This window comes from Mobula birostris, chromosome 1 (assembly GCF_030028105.1).
Source record: "Mobula birostris isolate sMobBir1 chromosome 1, sMobBir1.hap1, whole genome shotgun sequence".
NCBI lineage: Eukaryota > Metazoa > Chordata > Chondrichthyes > Myliobatiformes > Myliobatidae > Mobula > Mobula birostris.
The window spans coordinates 92,866,643-92,885,918 of NC_092370.1; the positions used below are offsets into that span (position 1 = coordinate 92,866,643).

At 43.6% G+C, this 19,276-nt stretch overlaps 1 protein-coding gene across 6 annotated transcripts in view; it reads right to left on the minus strand.

Annotated features, from left to right (window-relative positions):
- The window catches only part of arhgap28 (Rho GTPase activating protein 28), a 227,636-nt gene that overhangs the window by 159,159 nt on the left and 49,201 nt on the right, over positions 1–19,276 (minus strand). Inside the window, exon 1 of one of the 6 annotated variants that reach the window (XM_072259297.1) lies at positions 10,661–10,684. The exons of the other annotated variants lie outside the window; for them this stretch is intronic. Coding sequence (XP_072115398.1) covers positions 10,661–10,662 — 2 coding nt within the window. The 5' untranslated portion in view covers positions 10,663–10,684. Of the gene's footprint in view, positions 1–10,660; positions 10,685–19,276 lie in introns of those variants that run through there. 6 annotated transcript variants of the gene reach the window in all.

The following is a 19,276-nucleotide window of genomic DNA, read 5'->3' on the forward strand; positions in this document are numbered from 1 at the left end:
GGGGGCAGTGTCTAAAATGAGAGAGCACAGGTTTAGGGTGAGAGGGAGGAGCTTTAAAAGGGGATCTGAGGGATAAATATTTGACACAGAGTAGTTAGTAATCAGAGGGATCTGTCAGCGGTGGAGGAGGCAGGAACAATAAACTTTCAGAGGCATCTGAACAGGTGCTTGAATTAGCAGAGATTAGAGGGTATGGAATTAATGCAGGCAAGTATGATTAGTATAGATAGGTTGATGGCCAGCATAGATGCTATGAGCCAAATGGCCTGTTTCAATGCTGTACAATTCTATGACTCTGTCCCATACATTACACACAAGATCTTTAGTTCGATATTAAATGGGTAAAATTAACTCATCATTAGAGAGAAAGGGCTTCTGGTCCACCTCTATATGCAACCATAGCAAATGAAAAAATCCTTTCCATATTCAGCAATGGAATAGAAATGGAGTTGAAAACCTAGTCCTTTAAAAGCTATCATCTTTTTGAAAAAAGGCAACATTCTCTTAAACATTTCTGTGGCAACATGCACAGAACTAGAGCTGATAATGGAAAACTGATGGAAAATTAACTCAAGGTCACAAAAGCCTGATATCTTTCTCCAACCCCTTTCCACCCCCATTATCACTGTTTTAGTTGGCGAGTTCACATGCAAGCATTAATTCCACCCACCACATTAAAGAAAAGCCATCAGCATGGATCTGCAAGATGAAACAGTCTTGCTTATTAAGAGTTAGATAGGGCTTTAGCAAAATTCAGCTAAAAACATTACTGACCAATGGAAAAATAGTGATTGCAACTAACACATAGAAAGCAGTACTTTAACTCTGTGGATACCTAATCACTGGTGGAGTGTTTGATCTTATTCTGGTCACAAGCTGTCAGATCTTGACCTATATCATTCCATTTAAGGAACCAGCTGACAGAGAACGTCTGAGGAAATAGGTAGCTGATATATTAAGTTCCCAGGGTCAGACGGACGGACGGACGGACACACACACACACACACTCACTCACTCACATCTGCAAGGAGGCTGAGATTTGATGGGCAGCATTGTAGTGACATAGGCTCTATCTGGACCGCAGGTGCTATCTACCTGGAGTGTACTCATTCTCTCTGAAACTGCATAGCCTTCTTCCAGGTGCTCCAACTTTCTGCCTCAGCCCAAAGTCATGTCAGTAGGTTAAATGACGCCCATAGTTTGCTCCGGTATAGCTGGCTAGCAGAAGAATAAGAAAGGAAGTTGCTGGGCCTGATCACATGCAAGGAAAGCAGCAAGTGAGGGAATGGGATTGAGGGGCCAGCACAGACACAGTGGCCGACTCTAAGTCAGAAAATATGAATAAACAAGGAAACAAAGACTTGCATTAATTCAGTAGAGACACAAGGGAATGCAGATACTGGAATCAGGACAGACCTTTCCATCTAAAACACGTCCACCAGCCAGTCCTCATTCAGGGATTGGAGGTGGAGAGGGTCAGTAATTTTAAATTCCTTGGATCTGTCCCAGGAACAGTACATATTTGCCATCACAACAGAGGCACGACAGCACCTCTAATTTTTTTTAATAGTTCGTATACATTCAGCATGTCACCTAAAACTTTGAAAAATTTCTATAGATATACAGTGGAAGGTTTCCTGACTGGTTGCATCCAGCCTGGGATGGAAACACCAAAGCTCCGTTACAGAAAAGCATACAGAAAGTGGTGGATACAACTCTGTCTATCACAGGCAAAGACCACACTACCACTGAGCACATTTACAAGGAGCGCTGTTACAAGAAAACAACATCCATCCTTAAGGACACCCTGCCATCCAGGCCACGCTCTTACTTGCTACAAACATCAACCAGGAGGCACAGGAGCCATGACCAGGTTCAGGAACAGTTACTATCCTACAATAATCAGCTCCAGAATCGGTGTGGATAACTCCAATCATTTTAACTCTGAAATGATTCCACAACATAACAGATTCACTCTCCAGGGATTCTACAATCTATGTTCTCAGTACTATTTATTTTTCTGTTTGCACAATTTGTCTTCTTTTGCACATTAGTTGTATTTATCTATAGTTTTTCATAAATTCCACTGTAATTTTTATTTTCCTGTAAATGCCTGCAAGAAAATGAATCTCAAGGCGGAATATGGTGACATATACGTATTTTGACCATAAATTTACTTTGACTTTAAAAAGTCTTTGATATCCACTCAACCAGATCAGCAGAAACAGGGCTCCAGCAGCAATAATATTCCCAATGTCTCCATTATTACTCTGCAAATTTGGAAAAAACACAAGCCAAAAGCAAATTAGAAAATCTCTGCAAATTAGGTCTCCAAAATGCAGTGGGAGTCTTGGGAGTAAAGCAGAATCTGACAAGTAGATTTCCCCGAGCTGACATATTTCCTCAACTGTGCCCTCCTTCCCCCATTTCTCTCCAACCTACTTCTAAACCACCATTGGCTTCATCCTAACTGCTTAAGATTCCTGCAAATATTAATTTCAGAAGCTGATGTTTGTTATCACTACAATAGACCTTCAACAGAATAATGTTGTTCATGTAGGACAAATACATACTTAAGATCCACATACTCAGACTAAACAAGTCTAAATTTGATTGATAGTCACTTAATGCGAGAGCAAGAGGTAAAGGTTTTTTTCTATAAACTCCACACATGAACGAATACTAAGCTTGCAGTTATAGAAATGGAAAGAAGCAGGGGGACAAATGGAGCCCTGCTAAACAGTACAGTCACAAAAACAAAATGAAGGAGAGAGTGAAAGAGTGAGAAAAAGTCAGTGCTACCATGATATTATAGCCATTTCTAATAAATAAAGTCATCAAGGATGGGGCAAATATAATAGTAGACAAGCTGAGAAATGATTTCCTCAATGCAGGTCAATTTCACTCCAAAGTAAAGACTATCAAGGCAGGATTCTGTATTTTAGTGTCAAAGAAATGGAGGCCCAATGCGGGCTGTATGAACTAACAAGTCAGTCTGCAGTCAAGAGGGTAGGAAAGGAAAGGTACATCGCATCCGGAGTTTCTCCGGTTAGTGGACGATTTCCCTCCACGCCTCTCCGACATAGTGGGGAACCGCGTATGAGGCAAGCTACAGCCGTGGTTTGCCATTGCCTTCTGCCGGGTGAGTTTCCAAAGAGATCACCAGCTCGTAACCCAGCACGGATGGAAAGGGGAGCCGGCTGAATTCGAACTCCGGACCTTTCGTCCTGAAGTCCGGCACTGATGCCACTACACCACCAGCCGGGTCTAGTAAAGAGGGTATTTATCTTTAAAGAGGTAAATACCAATGGGAGGTATTCTTAAAATAGAAGAATCGGGATGGGTCAGCTTAATTATTCATAGCATCATTACAGCTCAGGGACTGGCCATTTGGCCAGTCAAGTGCATGTTGGATTCCTGTTGAACAATTTATCCCATCCCATTCATCAGCTTTCCCTACAGCCTAATAAATTATTTTTCTTCCAGTGTTTTTTTCCAAAACCCTTAACAGCTTTTACCAAGCATACCGGGAGCAAGTTCCAGTTTTAAAACAACTACTGTGACTTTAGATGGGAGAGGTCCCAACTCAAAGACTTTTCTCTAGAAACCCCAATCACAGGTAGATGATAAATCAAATCATCTTCGAATTTCAAGCTGCAGTTTAAGAAAACTTTAACTGCAGCCTAAGACAACTATAAAAGACAACTCTCTCCTCAATCATACCTAACAGTTAGTCATTATTTTTCTTTCACAGTCTACAGACAGAATGTAAAGTCTCCCCTTACTGAAATAAGAAAAACCTTTAAACAAAAACATGCAAGTGAAAGTTGGTGAGGAAGGGTTGGCTGACACTCAAGCTTCTAATCTAAATAGAAATGAAATTTCCTTCAAAGACTTACACAGTCCAGAGAGCTTAAACAGCGGTCTTAATGCATCTGCTCCACAAAAACCACTAATCCTGCACACTGCGATATCACTGTCGAGTCACAAGGTCTCCCAAAAGAACAAGACTGTCTTGCTTTGAGACATTTCTCTGAGCTAGCAAATCAGAAAGATATTAAGTTTCCTGTCTTGGAAATCAAACCATGTACAACACAGCTACTATTTTAAGAACTGATAATCGGAGGACAAATACTTCTAGATCCTGTTTTCCAATTACACAGAGCAACTTTGCAACAAACCGATTCATTGAACTAAACTGTTCAGTTAAGCATACCTCCTCTTTAATTCAACAGAATCATACCCTGTAACAACTGAGAGATTAAATCAGTCACACTGTTTCTTTTAAAATTGACAAGACATTTTTATGCCCAGCTCCATTTAATTCTAAAATTATTGCAAAAAATTCAAGATTTTCATTTTTTTGATGGTACATATCCCAATGTCTTTTGCATTATTTTATCTAACAAACATGCAGTGGAAATGGAAACAAATTAAATATGAATTTCAGATATATGTTTTGGAAAACTTCTTTGTTTAAAGAAGATGCACAAGGCCACACATTATTTTAACCAAGGGCATGACACTGTGCTATAAAAGTGATTTATGCAATTATGTGTGCGTCTTTCCTTCTGAAAAAGGACAATCATTTCCTTATTTTAATCTCGTCAGCTGTTTTGTGCTTTGTGTTAACCGCCCAGAGCAAACATACAACACTGTCTCTCAATGCAAGTCCCTCAACTTCTGATGTCTCATTTTGCATGTTTAAAACTGGTTTTGGGAAGGGTGACTGACTCTGGAATTGTTGCCCTCCAGCTTTCTCTCAAATGGCCCAAACGAAGCTAGGGAATTCAATTTCAAAAATGCCACTTGAGATGTAGCCCCAGTTATAAATCTTAACCATAGAACCAATGAACCATAGAACACTACAGCACAGAAAACAGGCCATTTGGCCCTTCTAGTCTGTGCCAAAACAAAATTCTGCTAGTCCCATTGACCTGCATCCAATCCATAACCGTCCAGACCTCTCCCATCCATGTACCTATCCAACTTATTCTTAAAACTTAAGAGTGAGCCCACATTACCATGTCAGATGGCAGCTCGTTCCACGCTCCCACCACTCTGAGTGAAGAAGTTCCCCCTAATGTTCCCCTTAAACCTTTTCCCCTTCACCCTAAAGCCATGTCCTCTCGTATTTATCTCTCCTAATCTAAGTGGAAAGAGCTTATTCACATTTACTCTGTCTGTACCCCTCATAATTTTGTAAACCTCTATCAAATCTCCCCTCATTCTTCTACGCTCCAAGGAATAAAGTCCTAACCTGTTCAATCTTTCCCTGTAACTCAACTCCTGAAGACCCGGCAACATCCTAATAAATCTTCTCTGCACTCTTTCAATCTTACTGATATCCTTCCTATAGTTAGCTGACCAGAACTGTACAAAATTGTACAAAGCCCACAAAGTTGTGCTGAACATGTCCCTCCCTACCTTAGAAATTACTAGGCTTACCCAAAGCCCTCTATTTTTCTAAGCTCCATGTACCTATCCAAAAGTCTCTTAAAAGACCCTATCGTATCCACCTCCACCACCGCAGCCCATTCCACGCACTCACCACTCTCTGCGTAAAAAACCTACCCCTGACATCTCCTCTGTACCTACTCCCAAGCACCTTAAACCTGTACCCTCTCGTGGCAGCCCTTTGCGCCCTGGGGAAAAACTTCTGACTATCCACACAATCAGTGCCTCTCATCATCTTATACACCTTTATCAGGTCACCTCTCATCTTCCGTCGCTCAAGGAGAAAAGGTAGAGTTCACTCAACCTGTTTTCATAAGGCATGCTCCCCAATCCAGACAACATCCTTGTAAACCTCCTCTGCACACTTTCTATGGTTTCCACAACCTTCCTGTACTGAGGCAACCAGAACTGAGCACAGTACTCCAAGTGGGGTCTGAGCAGGGTCCTATATAGCTGCAACATTATCTCTCGGCTCCTAAATTCAATTCCACGATTGATGAAAGCCAATACACCGTATGCCTTCTTAACCACAGAGTCAACCTGCGCAACTGCTTTGAGCGTCCTATGGACTCAGACCCCAAGATCCCTCTGATCCTCCACACTGCCAAGACTCGTACCATTAATACTATATTCTGCCATCATATTTGACCTACCAAAATGAACCACTTCACACTTATCTGACTTCTCAGCCCAGTTTTGCATCCTATCAATGTCCCGCTGTAACCTCTGATAGCCCTCCACAGTATCCACAACACCTCCAACCTTTGTGTCATCTCTGAGAAGTTAATATTTCAGGTTAAACTGAAAGCGATCTTCAGCCTGAAACACTAACTCTGTTTCTCTCTCAATCTTTTTTTTTAAACTTTGAACCATTCCAGTGCAAAAAATTCTGTACCTTGAAATGTTGAGAACAATAGCATGTGCTTAAAAAAAAATGGGGAGTAAGAATATGATGTTGAGGTCAGGTGATGAGGGAGGCTTGGCTGAAACATGGAGAGCAACAAGTTCGCCTCATACCCCCAGCAACCCAACGTTAATTCTGACCACCTACACAGAGCTGTCATGTTCTCGCTTTGACCGCGCGAATTCCTCTGGTTTCCTTTCTGTTTCATCCCAAAAAGAGTGCCGACTGGTTGGTTAATTACTGTAAATTACCCTTGATGCAGCTAGATAGTGGGGAGGGGGGGGGTTGCTAAAGGAAATCTCACGGAGAACATATAACAGGGAACTAAGCTGTGTGGAATTGCTTCAAAAATGGGAAAACTCAACAGACTAACTGGCTTCTTTTGTCTAACCAGAAAGGTAGGTAAAGAAATAAAATTAATAATTAGCAGTGATTGGTTAGATCAAACAGCCTCTTTCTGTGCTGTAGTTGCTCGTTTACATAAATTGAATACTTCTAAAGATGAATGGCAGCAAAGGGTTTATGTTATTGGACTAGCAATCTAGGATCTGATCCTGAAACACGAGTTCTAATCCCATTGTGACTGTCAATCACAGTTATCTGAATAAATCCTGGAATAAAATTCCGATATGAGAAATGGTGAACATCGCAGTAAAAGCCATCCAAAGACATAGGAATACAAGCAGGAATCGGCCATTTCACACTTCGAGCCTCCTCCTCCATTAATTCCAAACATGGCCAATCTGTTCTTGGCCTCAGCTCTAATTTCTTGCCAATTTACTCCCTTACAGGTCAATAACCTCTCTGTGTCGGCCTTGAATATATACTGTGATTAACTCCCACAACTCTTCAGGACAGAGAATTTCAAAGGCAAATAAACTTCAGAAAAAAATCCTCCTTATGACCTTTTTAAAATGAGTGACCTTTTATTTTGAAACCATGACCCACAGTTTTGGATTTCACCCACAAGCTGAATCATCTCAGTACCACCTTTGTCAAGCACTCTTAGAACCTTACACATTTTAATAGTTTACCCCTCTTTCTTTTATCCATGTTGAGTATGAACCCAAAATTTCTTGAAAAGGGCACCATTCATCACTGATAAACTTTGCTAACTTTTGTCATTTCAACCTTGTATACTTTTTCTCAGCTGACTCCATAACTGCATAAACAAGAGAAATCTACAGATACTGGAGAACCATGACTGCATGATTGTTTTCCAAAAAGCACTTTACTACAGAGGTTTATTTATTTATTTTTAAAGTGGATTCATTCAATTTTTGGTGACAAGTCCCACATTTATGGTCAGTCCCCAGTTCCCCCATTCCCCCCCCCCATCCCCAATAACCTTGGGTTTATTATTCTGCCATCAGTTTCAGAGGAAGGTTCATAATCATTACCTTACTGGAGGTAGAAAGTCACATGAATAGTAGGTCAGACCAGGTAAAGATTTCCTTCTTCTTCACAGTGAACCAGACTGGTTTTTTCAACAGTTATTAAACTGATTTTGGCTTCACAAATCTAAATTTAGTTATTAGCTAAATTAAAACTCATTATTGTAAATCAGTGAAAGGATTCTGAGTGGTTAGCCCAGTGATAGAACCACTCTGTTAACAAACCATATCACTACCCACTCGACTAGAACTGGCCATATGGTAAAATTTGTCCATAAGTATGTTTTGTTTTAAATGAGTTACAAGCGGCTGAAAACCAGCCTTAAAATATCTTTTTTTTTTAAAGAGCCAAAGGCTCACACAAGTCACAGGTTCACCAGTAACATGTCTGTGCTGCTGAAAAGATTAAAACACACATAAACTAAACCCCTACAGACATCAAACTTCATCAGAACAAATACAGGCACATAACATTAGTGGAGACTATTTCTAAATAGAATACATCTACAGTTTCCAAATAGTTGATTCTAAAATTATTTACATAAATTAAATTTAAATCTATGTTTGGAGGCCAGCTGTCTGTAAAGAACAGCTGAAGTTCTTCCCAACGAAGCTATCCTTGTGGATCAAGTCTCTGCCAGAAGGAACTGTCTGAATCCCTTCTGACTTTCATTGTAAATTAACCCAATGTCAAAACATACAATCATTTCACAGCAATGATAATGGACGTCAAGCCCATCACATCTGTGACCACTCCCCGGATGTGCCTTCTGCTTACTTCTGTTCCCCTGATCAGTGGCATTAACACTTTTCCTTCCAAGTACCTAACACCTTTCAATTTATGAATTACTTGAAGGGCTCTGTTGAAACATTGACATGTGATAGCATGCAGCTCAGTAACTACTTCGGTTTATTTCACCATGTTAAACACATCTTATCAACCTTCAGTTTGAGCTGCTATGTCTCTGCTGTACACTCCACATAAACAGCTCCTGAGCTCAGGATGGAACCCAGTCACTAAGGCTGTGAAGCAGTGGTTCTACTGTCTGCTCCATTGTGGCATCCCACTCCACAGAGTGGACAGTGAGCAAGGCACACAAGACAGGTGATGCACACCCAAAGAGGTCTTTGCTTAGTGATATAATTGTGCTGAATTCAATATCACCATTTATTAGAATAAATCAGCATATGATAACCATAATCAGAAGGCAGGATCCATAGGAAGAGAAACAGAATGAATGTTCCAAGTTCAAGGTCTTTCATCAGAACTGGGTAAGAGAGAGAAAACAACAGAGGAGGATTTATTTCAGAGAGAATGAGGCCAGGATTGTTGTGGGGATGAACTCAAGATGAAGTCATCCAGTTGATAGATTCATGAGGGTGGTTAAAGAGAGAGAGAAAAAACATGAACAAATAAATATAAATGTTGTTTACTATGTTGGAATTCAAATCTCAGTTGCAAATTTAACCACTGTGATTGAATATTCCTGACACACGACGACAAAATATTGTACCACATAACAAGAGGAATGAGATCAAATTTTGCACTGAGGCATAAAAGAGATGAAGAACACTGAAGAGGGAAACAGTAACCCATACACAAAGCACTGGGGGAGCTCAGCAGGTAGGGTGGCATCTATGGAAATGAATAAACAGTCAGCGTTTCGGGCAGAGACCCTTCTTCCAGACTGAAAAGGAAGGTGGAAGATGCCAGAATAAGGTGGTGGTGGGAGGGGGAAGGAGGATAAGCCAGAAGGCGAAAGGCGAAGACAGGTGAGTGGGGGAGGGGTGATAAGGTAAGAAGCTGGGAGGTGATAGGTGGGAAGGGTAAAGGGCTGGAGAAGAAGAAATCTCACAAAAAAGGAGTGGACCATGAGAGAAAGCGAAGTGGGGGCACCAGGGAGAGGTGATAAGCAGGTGAGAGGAAGAGGCCAGGGAATTGAAGGGGGAAGAAGAGGGGGAAAAATAAGTGGAAGTTGGACAACTATGTTCATGCCATCAGGTTGGAGACTATCTACACAGAATATGAGGTACCCTGTATTGCTCTTTAGCCTGAGAGTGGCCTCAGCATGGTTGGAGTGGAGGCCATGGACCGACATTTTGGAATGGGAATCAGAACTTAAATGGTTGGCCACCAGGAAATTTCGCATTTTGTGGATGGAGCACAGGTGCTTAACAAAGCGGTCCCCCAACCTACAATGGGTCTCACCATGGTAGAGGAGGCTGCATTGGGAGCACCAGATACAACAGACCACCCAAACAGATTCACAGGTGAAGTGTTGCTTCACCTGGAAGGAATGTTTGGAGCCCTGAATGGAGGTGAGGGAAGAGGTGAACGGGCAGGTGTTGCACTTCTGCTACCTGTAGAGATAAGTGCCAGGAGGGAGAAAAGTGTGAGGGACGGATGGACAAGGGAATCACGAAGGGAGTGATCCATATGGAAAGCAAAAGTTGGGTATAAAGAGGTTAGCTTCTCAATTCCAATAGTACAAGCGGAAACCCAAACTAAAGATTTAAAAAAACTGTACATTCTGGAAATCTAAAAGAAAAGCAGAAAATGCTGGTAAACTCAACAATCATCCTCATTTAGTTGAAGGAATGCAGATCCAAAATGTTAACTGTTTCTTTTTCTGCAGTTGCTGCCTAACTTGCTGAACACTTCCAAATTTTCTGCTTTTATTACCTACTCATGTTGCTCTGCTTATTGTGGAATGACTAACGAAAATTCTCAGAGCCCCAACACATATTTAAGAGTTTTGCAAGAGGGGCCTCCATATATCATTTCTGAAGGTGGAACCATTACAATGAATTTCAGGCAAAATCTGAACATAGGTGATTGGAATTCAAGCAATAGCTCAAAGAGCACAAGGACATTACATTTTAAAAAAAGAATCAAGCAACTCACATGGTTTCGGCACTCAAGGGCACTTGGGTCCCCTTGCTTGTTTTCTCCCTTTAAAGAATTAACCACCAAGTGTGAAGCTTTGTTCCAGAAAGTTGCCAGCGCTCCAGTCACTGGTGCCGAGAAAAGATACGAGCTGTTGACATGCGTAACTTTCCAAATAACCAGGAAGTTGATTTTTTATTTCAAAAAAACCTCACCTTCCAACTAATAATAATGTTGGGGGTATACTAGCAGACTTTTAAAGGGAAGCAAGGGTTAGTTCCTTTTCATGCAAGTATTTAACTCTATAGGATACTGAATTCTCATGAAGCAGAATTTCCCAGCTCATGTGACACAAAGAGCACCAAGAATCCATGTTACTGTAGCTTCTCTGATGTGTCCTGGTTTTACTCTGATGCTTCATGTGGCTAATGTTATCTGTTTTGACCCAGCACATCCAACAGAATCAGTAATTTTGTGCTGAACACCAATTTAGTGCAGTGGGAAACAGAGGTTTTACAAAAGATTAGTAGCTAAATTGGTCATTATCTCTCCCTCTCCCACACCCCTCCCCCCAAAATTTTAATTATTCCCTTTAATTGGTGTGACAAAAGAAATAAGGGAAGTGTTACTCCACCACAATGCACAACGTCAGTACAAACAAGGGAAGCATGATTTGCAGGTTTTGCTACAGAAATCAGATCACATTTTATTTCTGTGCTGTAGGTCAGCTTGTAGTTGCAAACGTTGCAATATCAGTATAGAGCAGTAGATGTAGTGTATATGGATTTTAGCAAGGCGTTTGACAAGGTACCCCATGCAAGGCTTATTGAGAAAGTAAGGAGGCATGGGATCCAAGGGGACATTGCTTTGTGGATCCAGAACTGGCTTGCCCACAGAAGACAGAGTGGTTGAAGACGGGTCATATTCTGCATGGAGGTCAGTCACCAGTCGTGTGTCTCAGGGATCTGATCTGGGACCCCTACTCTTCGTGATTTTTATAAATGACCTGGATGAGGAAGTGGAGGGATAGGTTAGTAAATTTGCTGATGACACAAAGGTTGGGTATGTTGTGGATAGTGTGGAGGGCTGTCAGAGGTTACAGCAGGACATTGATAGGATGCAAAACTGGGCTGAGAAGTGGCAGATGGAGTTCAACCCAGATAAGTGTGAAGTGGTTCATTTTGGTAGGTCAAATATGATGATAGAATATAGTATTAATGGTAAAACTCTTGGCAGTGTGGAGGATCAGAGGGATTTTGGGGTCTGAATCCACAGGACACTCAAAGCTGCTGCGCAGGTTGATCCTGTGGTTAAGAAAACATACGGCGCATTGGCCTTCATCAATCGTGGAATTTAATTTAAGAGCCGAGAGGTAATGTTGCAGCTATATAGGACCCTGGTCAGACGCCACTTGGAGTTCTGTGCTCAGTTCTGGTCACCTCACTACAGGAAAGATGTGGAAACCATAGAAAGGGTGCAGAGGAGATTTTCAAGGATGTTGCCTGGATTGGAGAGCATGCCTTATGACAGTAGATTGAGTGAACTTGGTCTTTTTTCCTAGGAGCGATGGAAGATGAGAGGTGACCTGATAGAGGTGTACAAGATGATGAGAGGCATTGACCGTGTGGATAGTCAGAGGCTTTTTCCCAGGGCTGAAAGAGCTAGTACAAGAGGACACAGTTTTAAGGTGCTTGGAAATAGGTACAGAGGAGATGTCAGGGGTAAGATTTTTTTTTAAACTCAGAGTGGTGAGTGCGTGGAATGGGCTCCCGGCAACGGTGGTGGAGGCGGATACGATAGGGTCTTTTAAGAGACTCCTGGACAGCTATATGGGGCTCAGAAAAATAGAGGGCTATGGGTAACCCTAGGTAATTTCTACGGTAAGGACATGTTTGGCAGAGCTTTGTGGGCCGAAGGGCCTCTACTGTGCTGTAGGTTTTCTATGTTTCTGTCTCTTCTGTCATGATCCTTTCAGGGGCACATCATTTTTGTTAGAGAAAACTGTCAGAATGGTATATTTTTAAACAGATACACAGTGTTGTGATTGAGGAAAGAAAACATACAGGAAACTTGGATAATAAATAGCCATCTCCACATCAGGTGGCTTCAGCAGAGCACCATGAAGTACAACTGTCCTGGAAGTTCTTCTGTTCTAACTCTTGGGGACTAATTAAAATAAGAAAGTGGATTACGATTAGAGAAGTGTTGTGTTTGTGATCTCCATATTAACTCTTTCCAATCCCTACCATCCCAGGTAGAAGAGCTTTGGAGCGTGGTAGCAAGGAAATCACCAGATATTTAAATAAGCTCCCACTTCAAAAGTGAGAGAGTTGTTACTGAAGGATATCCCCAGGGAAACTCAGCGATGAGAGGGAGATAAAGTTAATAGCTTTTTATGGCTGAAGGCAGCAAGATGCACTCACAACCTTCGCTGGGTCAGGAGGTTTCACTCCACCCCTGACATCTCTGGCTGGGCTGAAGGAATATCAACTCCTCTTCAGACCAGAGCCCTCTAAAGACCTATCTCACCATTCCACCAGCCTTCATCACAAACCTCTCCCCCATTCTCAGTATGAACTTTTCCCACTCCAGCCTGGGCAAGGGATCTCTTTGTTTTGCACCCTCATTCCTTCATGATGGGATCTCTATGCACATCTCAATACCTCACAGTCTCGCCATCCCACATGAATGAAGGCCTCAACCACTTGCAGATGTTTACTTAGGATCCCAGTCACTTGCAGCCATTAATGTAAGGCCTCTCCTCTATCTGAAGGTGTAATTGATCAGGGACATCTCCCCACCCCCCCAGTTATTAATCCATGTTAAAAGGTATCTACAAACCTTTAGACAGCTAGTTGTAAGTGTGTTCTGAAAATGTTTGCCTATTGTAAAGTGGTAGTAAAATTAATATTGTCATTTTAAGGCCCTCAACTATCAATAACATCCAAAGCAGCTCCATTACTTTTGAAGATCCTTTGCTTTCAATGATTGGTTCCTGAATAATCAGTAAAGAGATGAAAAGAAACAAAGGGTCAAAGCAAACAAACCATTTTTCCAGCAATATACTGACAATTAAATCACAGTAATGACCATTTTAATGTTAAGTTGGAAATTTGAATTCCCATGCAAAGCATCTTTGCACAACCTCCACATCTGTCATACACAAGATGATGTCCAATGTCCTTTGAAGAACTGTTGGGAACTTACACTGACCTCATAGTCCCAGCAATGATCATGACTGGGAATTCGCAGGATGACTCTTTTATCCCCCTGATACGAGCACTGAACTGACACGCTGATGATGTACTCTCCTCTTTAACTTTGACCTTTCCAGCCACACTCAGCACACTAATCGTGAATCTGCACCAAAAAGACCCTGGGTTTTCGCACTTTCCTCCCCCCACCCCTTTTTACATCTGACTCAGAAACCAACGTCCAACTCAAAAAACAACAGGAATTCTGCAGATGCTGGAAATTCAAGCAACACACATCAAAGTTGCTGGTGAACACAGCAGGCCAGGCAGCATCTGTAGGAAGAGGTGCAGTCGACGTTTCAGGCCGAGACCCTTCGTCAGGACTAACTGAAGGAAGAGTGAGTAAGGGATTTGAAAGTTGGAGGGGGAGGGGGGGATCCAAAATGATAGGAGAAGACAGGAGGGGTAGGGATGGAGCCAAGAGCTGGACAGGTGATAGGCAAAAGGGGATACAAGAGGATCATGGGACAGGAGGTCCGGGAAGAAAGACAAGGTGGGGGGGCCCAGAGGATGGGCACGAGGTATATTCAGAAGGACAGAGGGAGAAAAAGGAGAGTGAGAGAAAGAATGTGTGCATAAAAATAAGTAACAGATGGGGTACCAGGGGGAGGTGGGGCCTAGCGGAAGTTAGAGAAGTCGATGTTCATGCCATCAGGTTGGAGGCTACCCAGACGGAATATAAGGTGTTGTTCCTCCAACCTGAGTGTGGCTTCATCTTTACAGTAGAGGAGGCCATGGATAGACATGTCAGAATGGGAATGGGATGTGGAATTAAAATGTGTGGCCACTGGGAGATCCTGCTTTCTCTGGCGGACAGAGCGTAGATGTTCAGCAAAGCGGTCTCCCAGTCTGCGTCGGGTCTCGCCAATATATAAAAGGCCACATCGGGAGCACCGGATGCAGTATATCACCCCAGTCAACTCACAGGTGAAGTGTTGCCTCACCTGGAAGGACTGTTTGGGGCCCTGAATGGTGGTAAGGGAGGAAGTGTAAGGGCATGTGTAGCACTTGTTCCGCTTACACGGATAAGTGCCAGGAGGGAGATCAGTGGGGAGGGATGGGGGGGACGAATGGACAAGGGAGTTGCGTAGGGAGCGATCCCTGCGGAATGCAGAGGGGGGGGAGGGAAAGATGTGCTTAGTGGTGGGATCCCGTTGGAGGTGGCGGAAGTTACGGAGAATAATATGTTGGACCCGGAGGCTGGTGGGGTGATAGTTGAGGACCAAGGGAACCCTATTTCTAGTGGGGTGGTGGGAGGATGGAGTGAGAGCAGATGTACATGAAATGGGGGAGATGCATTTAAGAGCAGAGTTGATAGTGGAGGAAGGGAAGCCTCTTTCTTTAAAAAAGGAAGACATCTCCCTCGACCTAGAATGAAAAGCTTCATCCTGAGAGCAGATGTGGCGGAGACGGAGAAATTGCAAGAAGGGGATGGCATTTTTGCAAGAGACAGGGTGAGAAGAGGAATAGTCCAGATAGCTGTGAGAGTCAGTAGGCTTATAGTAGACATCAGTGGATAAGCTGTCTCCAGAGACAGAGACAGAAAGATCTAGAAAGGGGAGGGAGGTGTCGGAAATGGACCAGGTAAACTTGAGGGCAGGGTGAAAGTTGGAGGCAAAGTTAATGAAGTCAACGAGTTCTGCATGCGTGCAGGAAGCAGCGCCAATGCAGTCGTTGATGTAGCGAAGGAAAGGTGGGGGACAGATACCAGAATAGGCACGGAACATAGATTGTTCCACAAACTCAACAAAAAGGCAGGCATAGCTAGGACCCATACGGGTGCCCATAGCTATACCTTTAGTTTGGAGGAAGTGGGAGGAGCCAAAGGAGAAATTATTAAGAGTAAGGACTAATTCCGCTAGACGGAGCAGAGTGGTGGTAGAGGGGAACTGATTAGGTCTGGAATCCAAAAAGAAGTGTAGAGCTTTGAGACCTTCCTGATGGGGGATGGAAGTATATAAGTACTGGACATCCATGGTGAAAATAAAGTGGTGGGGGCCAGGGAACTTAAAATCATCGAAAAGTTTAAGAGGTGAGAAGTGTCACGAACATAGGTCGGAAGGGATTGAACAAGGGGTGATAAAACCGCGTCGAGGTATGCAGAAACGAGTTCGGTGGGGCAGGAGCAAGCTGAGGCAATGGGTCGGCCAGGACAGGCAGGTTTGTGGATCTTGGGTAGGAGGTAGAAACGGGAAGTGCGGGGTGTGGGAACTATAAGGTTGGTAGCAGTGGATGGGAGATCCCCTGAGCAGATAAAGTCGGTGATGGTGTGGGAGACAATGGTCTGGTGCTCCTTAGTGGGGTCACAATCAAGGGGTAAATAAGAGGAGGTATCCACGAGTTGTCGCTGTGCCTCGTCAAGGTAGAGGTCAGTACGCCAGACTACAACAGCACCCCCCTTATCGGCAGGTTTAATAATAAGGTTAGGATTAGTGCGGAGGGAGTGGAGAGCAGAGTGTTCCGAAGGAGTGAGGTTGGAATGGGAACAAGGTGCGGTGAAGTCGAGACAGTTGATGTCCCGTCGGCAATTAGCGATAAAGAGATCCAGAGCAGGCAGAAGACTAGAGCGGGGTGTCCATGAAGAAGAGGAGGGTTGAAGATGGGAGAAGGGGTCATCGGTGGGGGTGGAAGAGTCCTTGCCGAAGAAGTAGGCTCGGAGACGGAGACGGCGGAAGAAAAGTTCTGCATCATAGCAAACACGGAACTTGCTGAGGTGTGGGCGAAGGGGGACAAACGTGAGGCCCTTACTGAGAACAGAGCGTTCTGCCTCCGACAGTTGAAGGTCGGAGGGGATGGTAAAGACCTGGCACGGATGAGAGCTGGGATCAGAGGGGGGAGGGGGGAGGCTGGGGGTGTCAGTGGAGAGGGGAGGGTTGGGGTGAGAGGAAGATGGAGCCTCCGAGGGCCCAGGAGCTGACGGTGGGATCTGAGGAAGACGGGGCTGCGGCGTGGTGGTGGGGGAGGGGGAGACGGGAGTCACAACAGCAGCACATAAAGACCCGGCCTGGAGCTCAAGGCTGGAATCTTGAGAGCTGGGATCAGAGGCGGGAGGGGGAGGCTGGGGGTGTCAATGGAGAGGGGAGGGTTGGGGTGAGAGGAAGATGGAGCTTCTGAGTACCCAGGAGCTGACGATGGGATCTGAAGGAGACGGGATTGCAGAGTATTGGTGGGGGAAGGGGAGACGGGAGTCACCATAGCAGCACATAAAGACCCGGCCTGGAGTTCAAGGCTGGAGTCGCAGTTGGTGGTTGCGCAATCGCCACACATTTTAATTCCACATCCCATTCCCATTCTGACATGTCTATCCACGGCCTCCTCTACTGTAAAGATGAAGCCACACTCAGGTTGGAGGAACAACACCCTATATTCCGTCTGGGTCGCCTCCAACCTGATGGCATGAACATCGACTTCTCTAACTTCCGCTAAGGCCCCACCTCCCCCTCGTACCCCATCTGTTACTTATTTTTATGCGCACATTCTTTCTCTCACTCTCCTTTTTCTCCCTCTGTCCCTCTGAATATACCTCTTGCCCATCCTCTGGGTCCCCCCCCCTTGTCTTTCTTCCCAGACCTCCTGTCCCATGATCCTCTCATATCCCCTTTTGCCTATCACCTGTCCAGCTCTTGGCTCTATCCCTCCCCCTCCTGTCTTCTCCTATCATTTTGGATCTCCCCCTCCCCCTCCAACTTTCAAATCCCTTACTCACTCTTCCTTCAGTTAGTCCTGACGAAGGGTCTCGGCCTGAAACGTCGACTGCACCTCTTCCTACAAAAACTATGAGCAGGTCCTCCCAGATCAGCATTAAAAAGAACACAAATGCAATAAAAAATTGAATAAGGAATGCTTGAAAAAGCTAAAATATAACAAGGAACCCTTTTTTCTCCAACACTCCTCACTAACTTTCACAAGAAAAACTGAAAATGAATCTGAATCATCACACATGAAACTGATGAACTACGACATCAAGGGATTACCCTTGGAAACAAGCCAAATCGATTCATTTAGAAATTAGTCAGGATACGATGTCATTCATAATAACTATAAACTGAATGTACATTGTTCACTCCCGAGCAGGTATCTAAGGCAAAGTCAAATGAAGTGTCATAGACAGTTATAGAACAGAAATAGACCCATTTGCCTGCATTAGGATCACATCTTTCAGTGCCTTGTCTACTTAAGAATCAGCCCAAAATGCCTTTTAAATGTAGTGATTGTTTCCGATTCCACCACCTGCTATGGCAAAACATCTCAGATAATAACCACTCTCGGTAAAAGAAAATCAACAAAGCCCTGTATTAGCAAAGCAACTTTCTTATTGTATACAAGCACTTCCTTACAATAATGACAAACTACTGTTTAACTGAGTAGCAAATTATGTATTTGAATGAAATACAGAACAAATTAGAACACTGCCAATACTACTTACAGGACTATATAACTATTAGGAACTAATACAGGTTTTGACAGAGGAATTAATCCAGTTTGTGCTGCCACCTGCCATGCTCTTTTGATTTATTGCAAATTAACAAAACCAGAACAGACACCTAGCGTAGATAATGGACTGCTTCCATACAATCCTTTCGATGTTTACATCCTCCAAATCTTTATTCAAGATGATAGTTGATACCTTCAAATTCCTCGTAATTCTGAACATGAAGTAGTGAAATTGTTTCATTTTCACTTCTAGCCATTTCTGGTATCTCCAAAACTGAATGCTTGAAACTACAATGAACAAAACAGTTCTGACTTGTCTTACTGCTTATCTCTTACCATTTATAAGTGGAAAAAAAACACTGCTTTTTAAATACAGACACACACAACTGACTCTATGTAAAATCTATTCGTTCTAACAGCCATGCAAGTGCACGTGACTGGTAGTAGTTGGAAACTGTTTGCCAACAGTCTTCTGCCCCAATAAGCAGCATAGTCTCCCAGATAAATGAAGGGAATCACAGCTATTTTCTCAATTAGTTTTTGTTCTTTAAGAGTTGACACAAATAAGGAAGGGGAGAAGATGGCGGCGCGATGCAGTTTGCAGCGGCCACTCCAGTGAATGATATCTGTAATCTGTCAAGTAGGGTGCTGTGCACAATCCTAATTTGATGGAGACAGACGTGAGAGCAAGGAGGAACATCTGGAGAAACTTCTGAAATGCCTTCTTCGCTGCTGCTGCTGCTACTGTGTGGTCCAGAATCTCCGGAGGAGAAGGCCCCGAGTCCTCAGCTTTGCTTGTTGCTTGGCGACCGGGGCAGGGTCGAAGCGCTCGGCAGAGGATGGTGCTCGGGAGGCTGTATCGGAGGGGCTGGTCGGAGGCTCGAAGTTTTCTGACAGACTCAGAGCCTGCTGTAGTCGGGTGCTTACAATGCATCGGCAGTTGTCG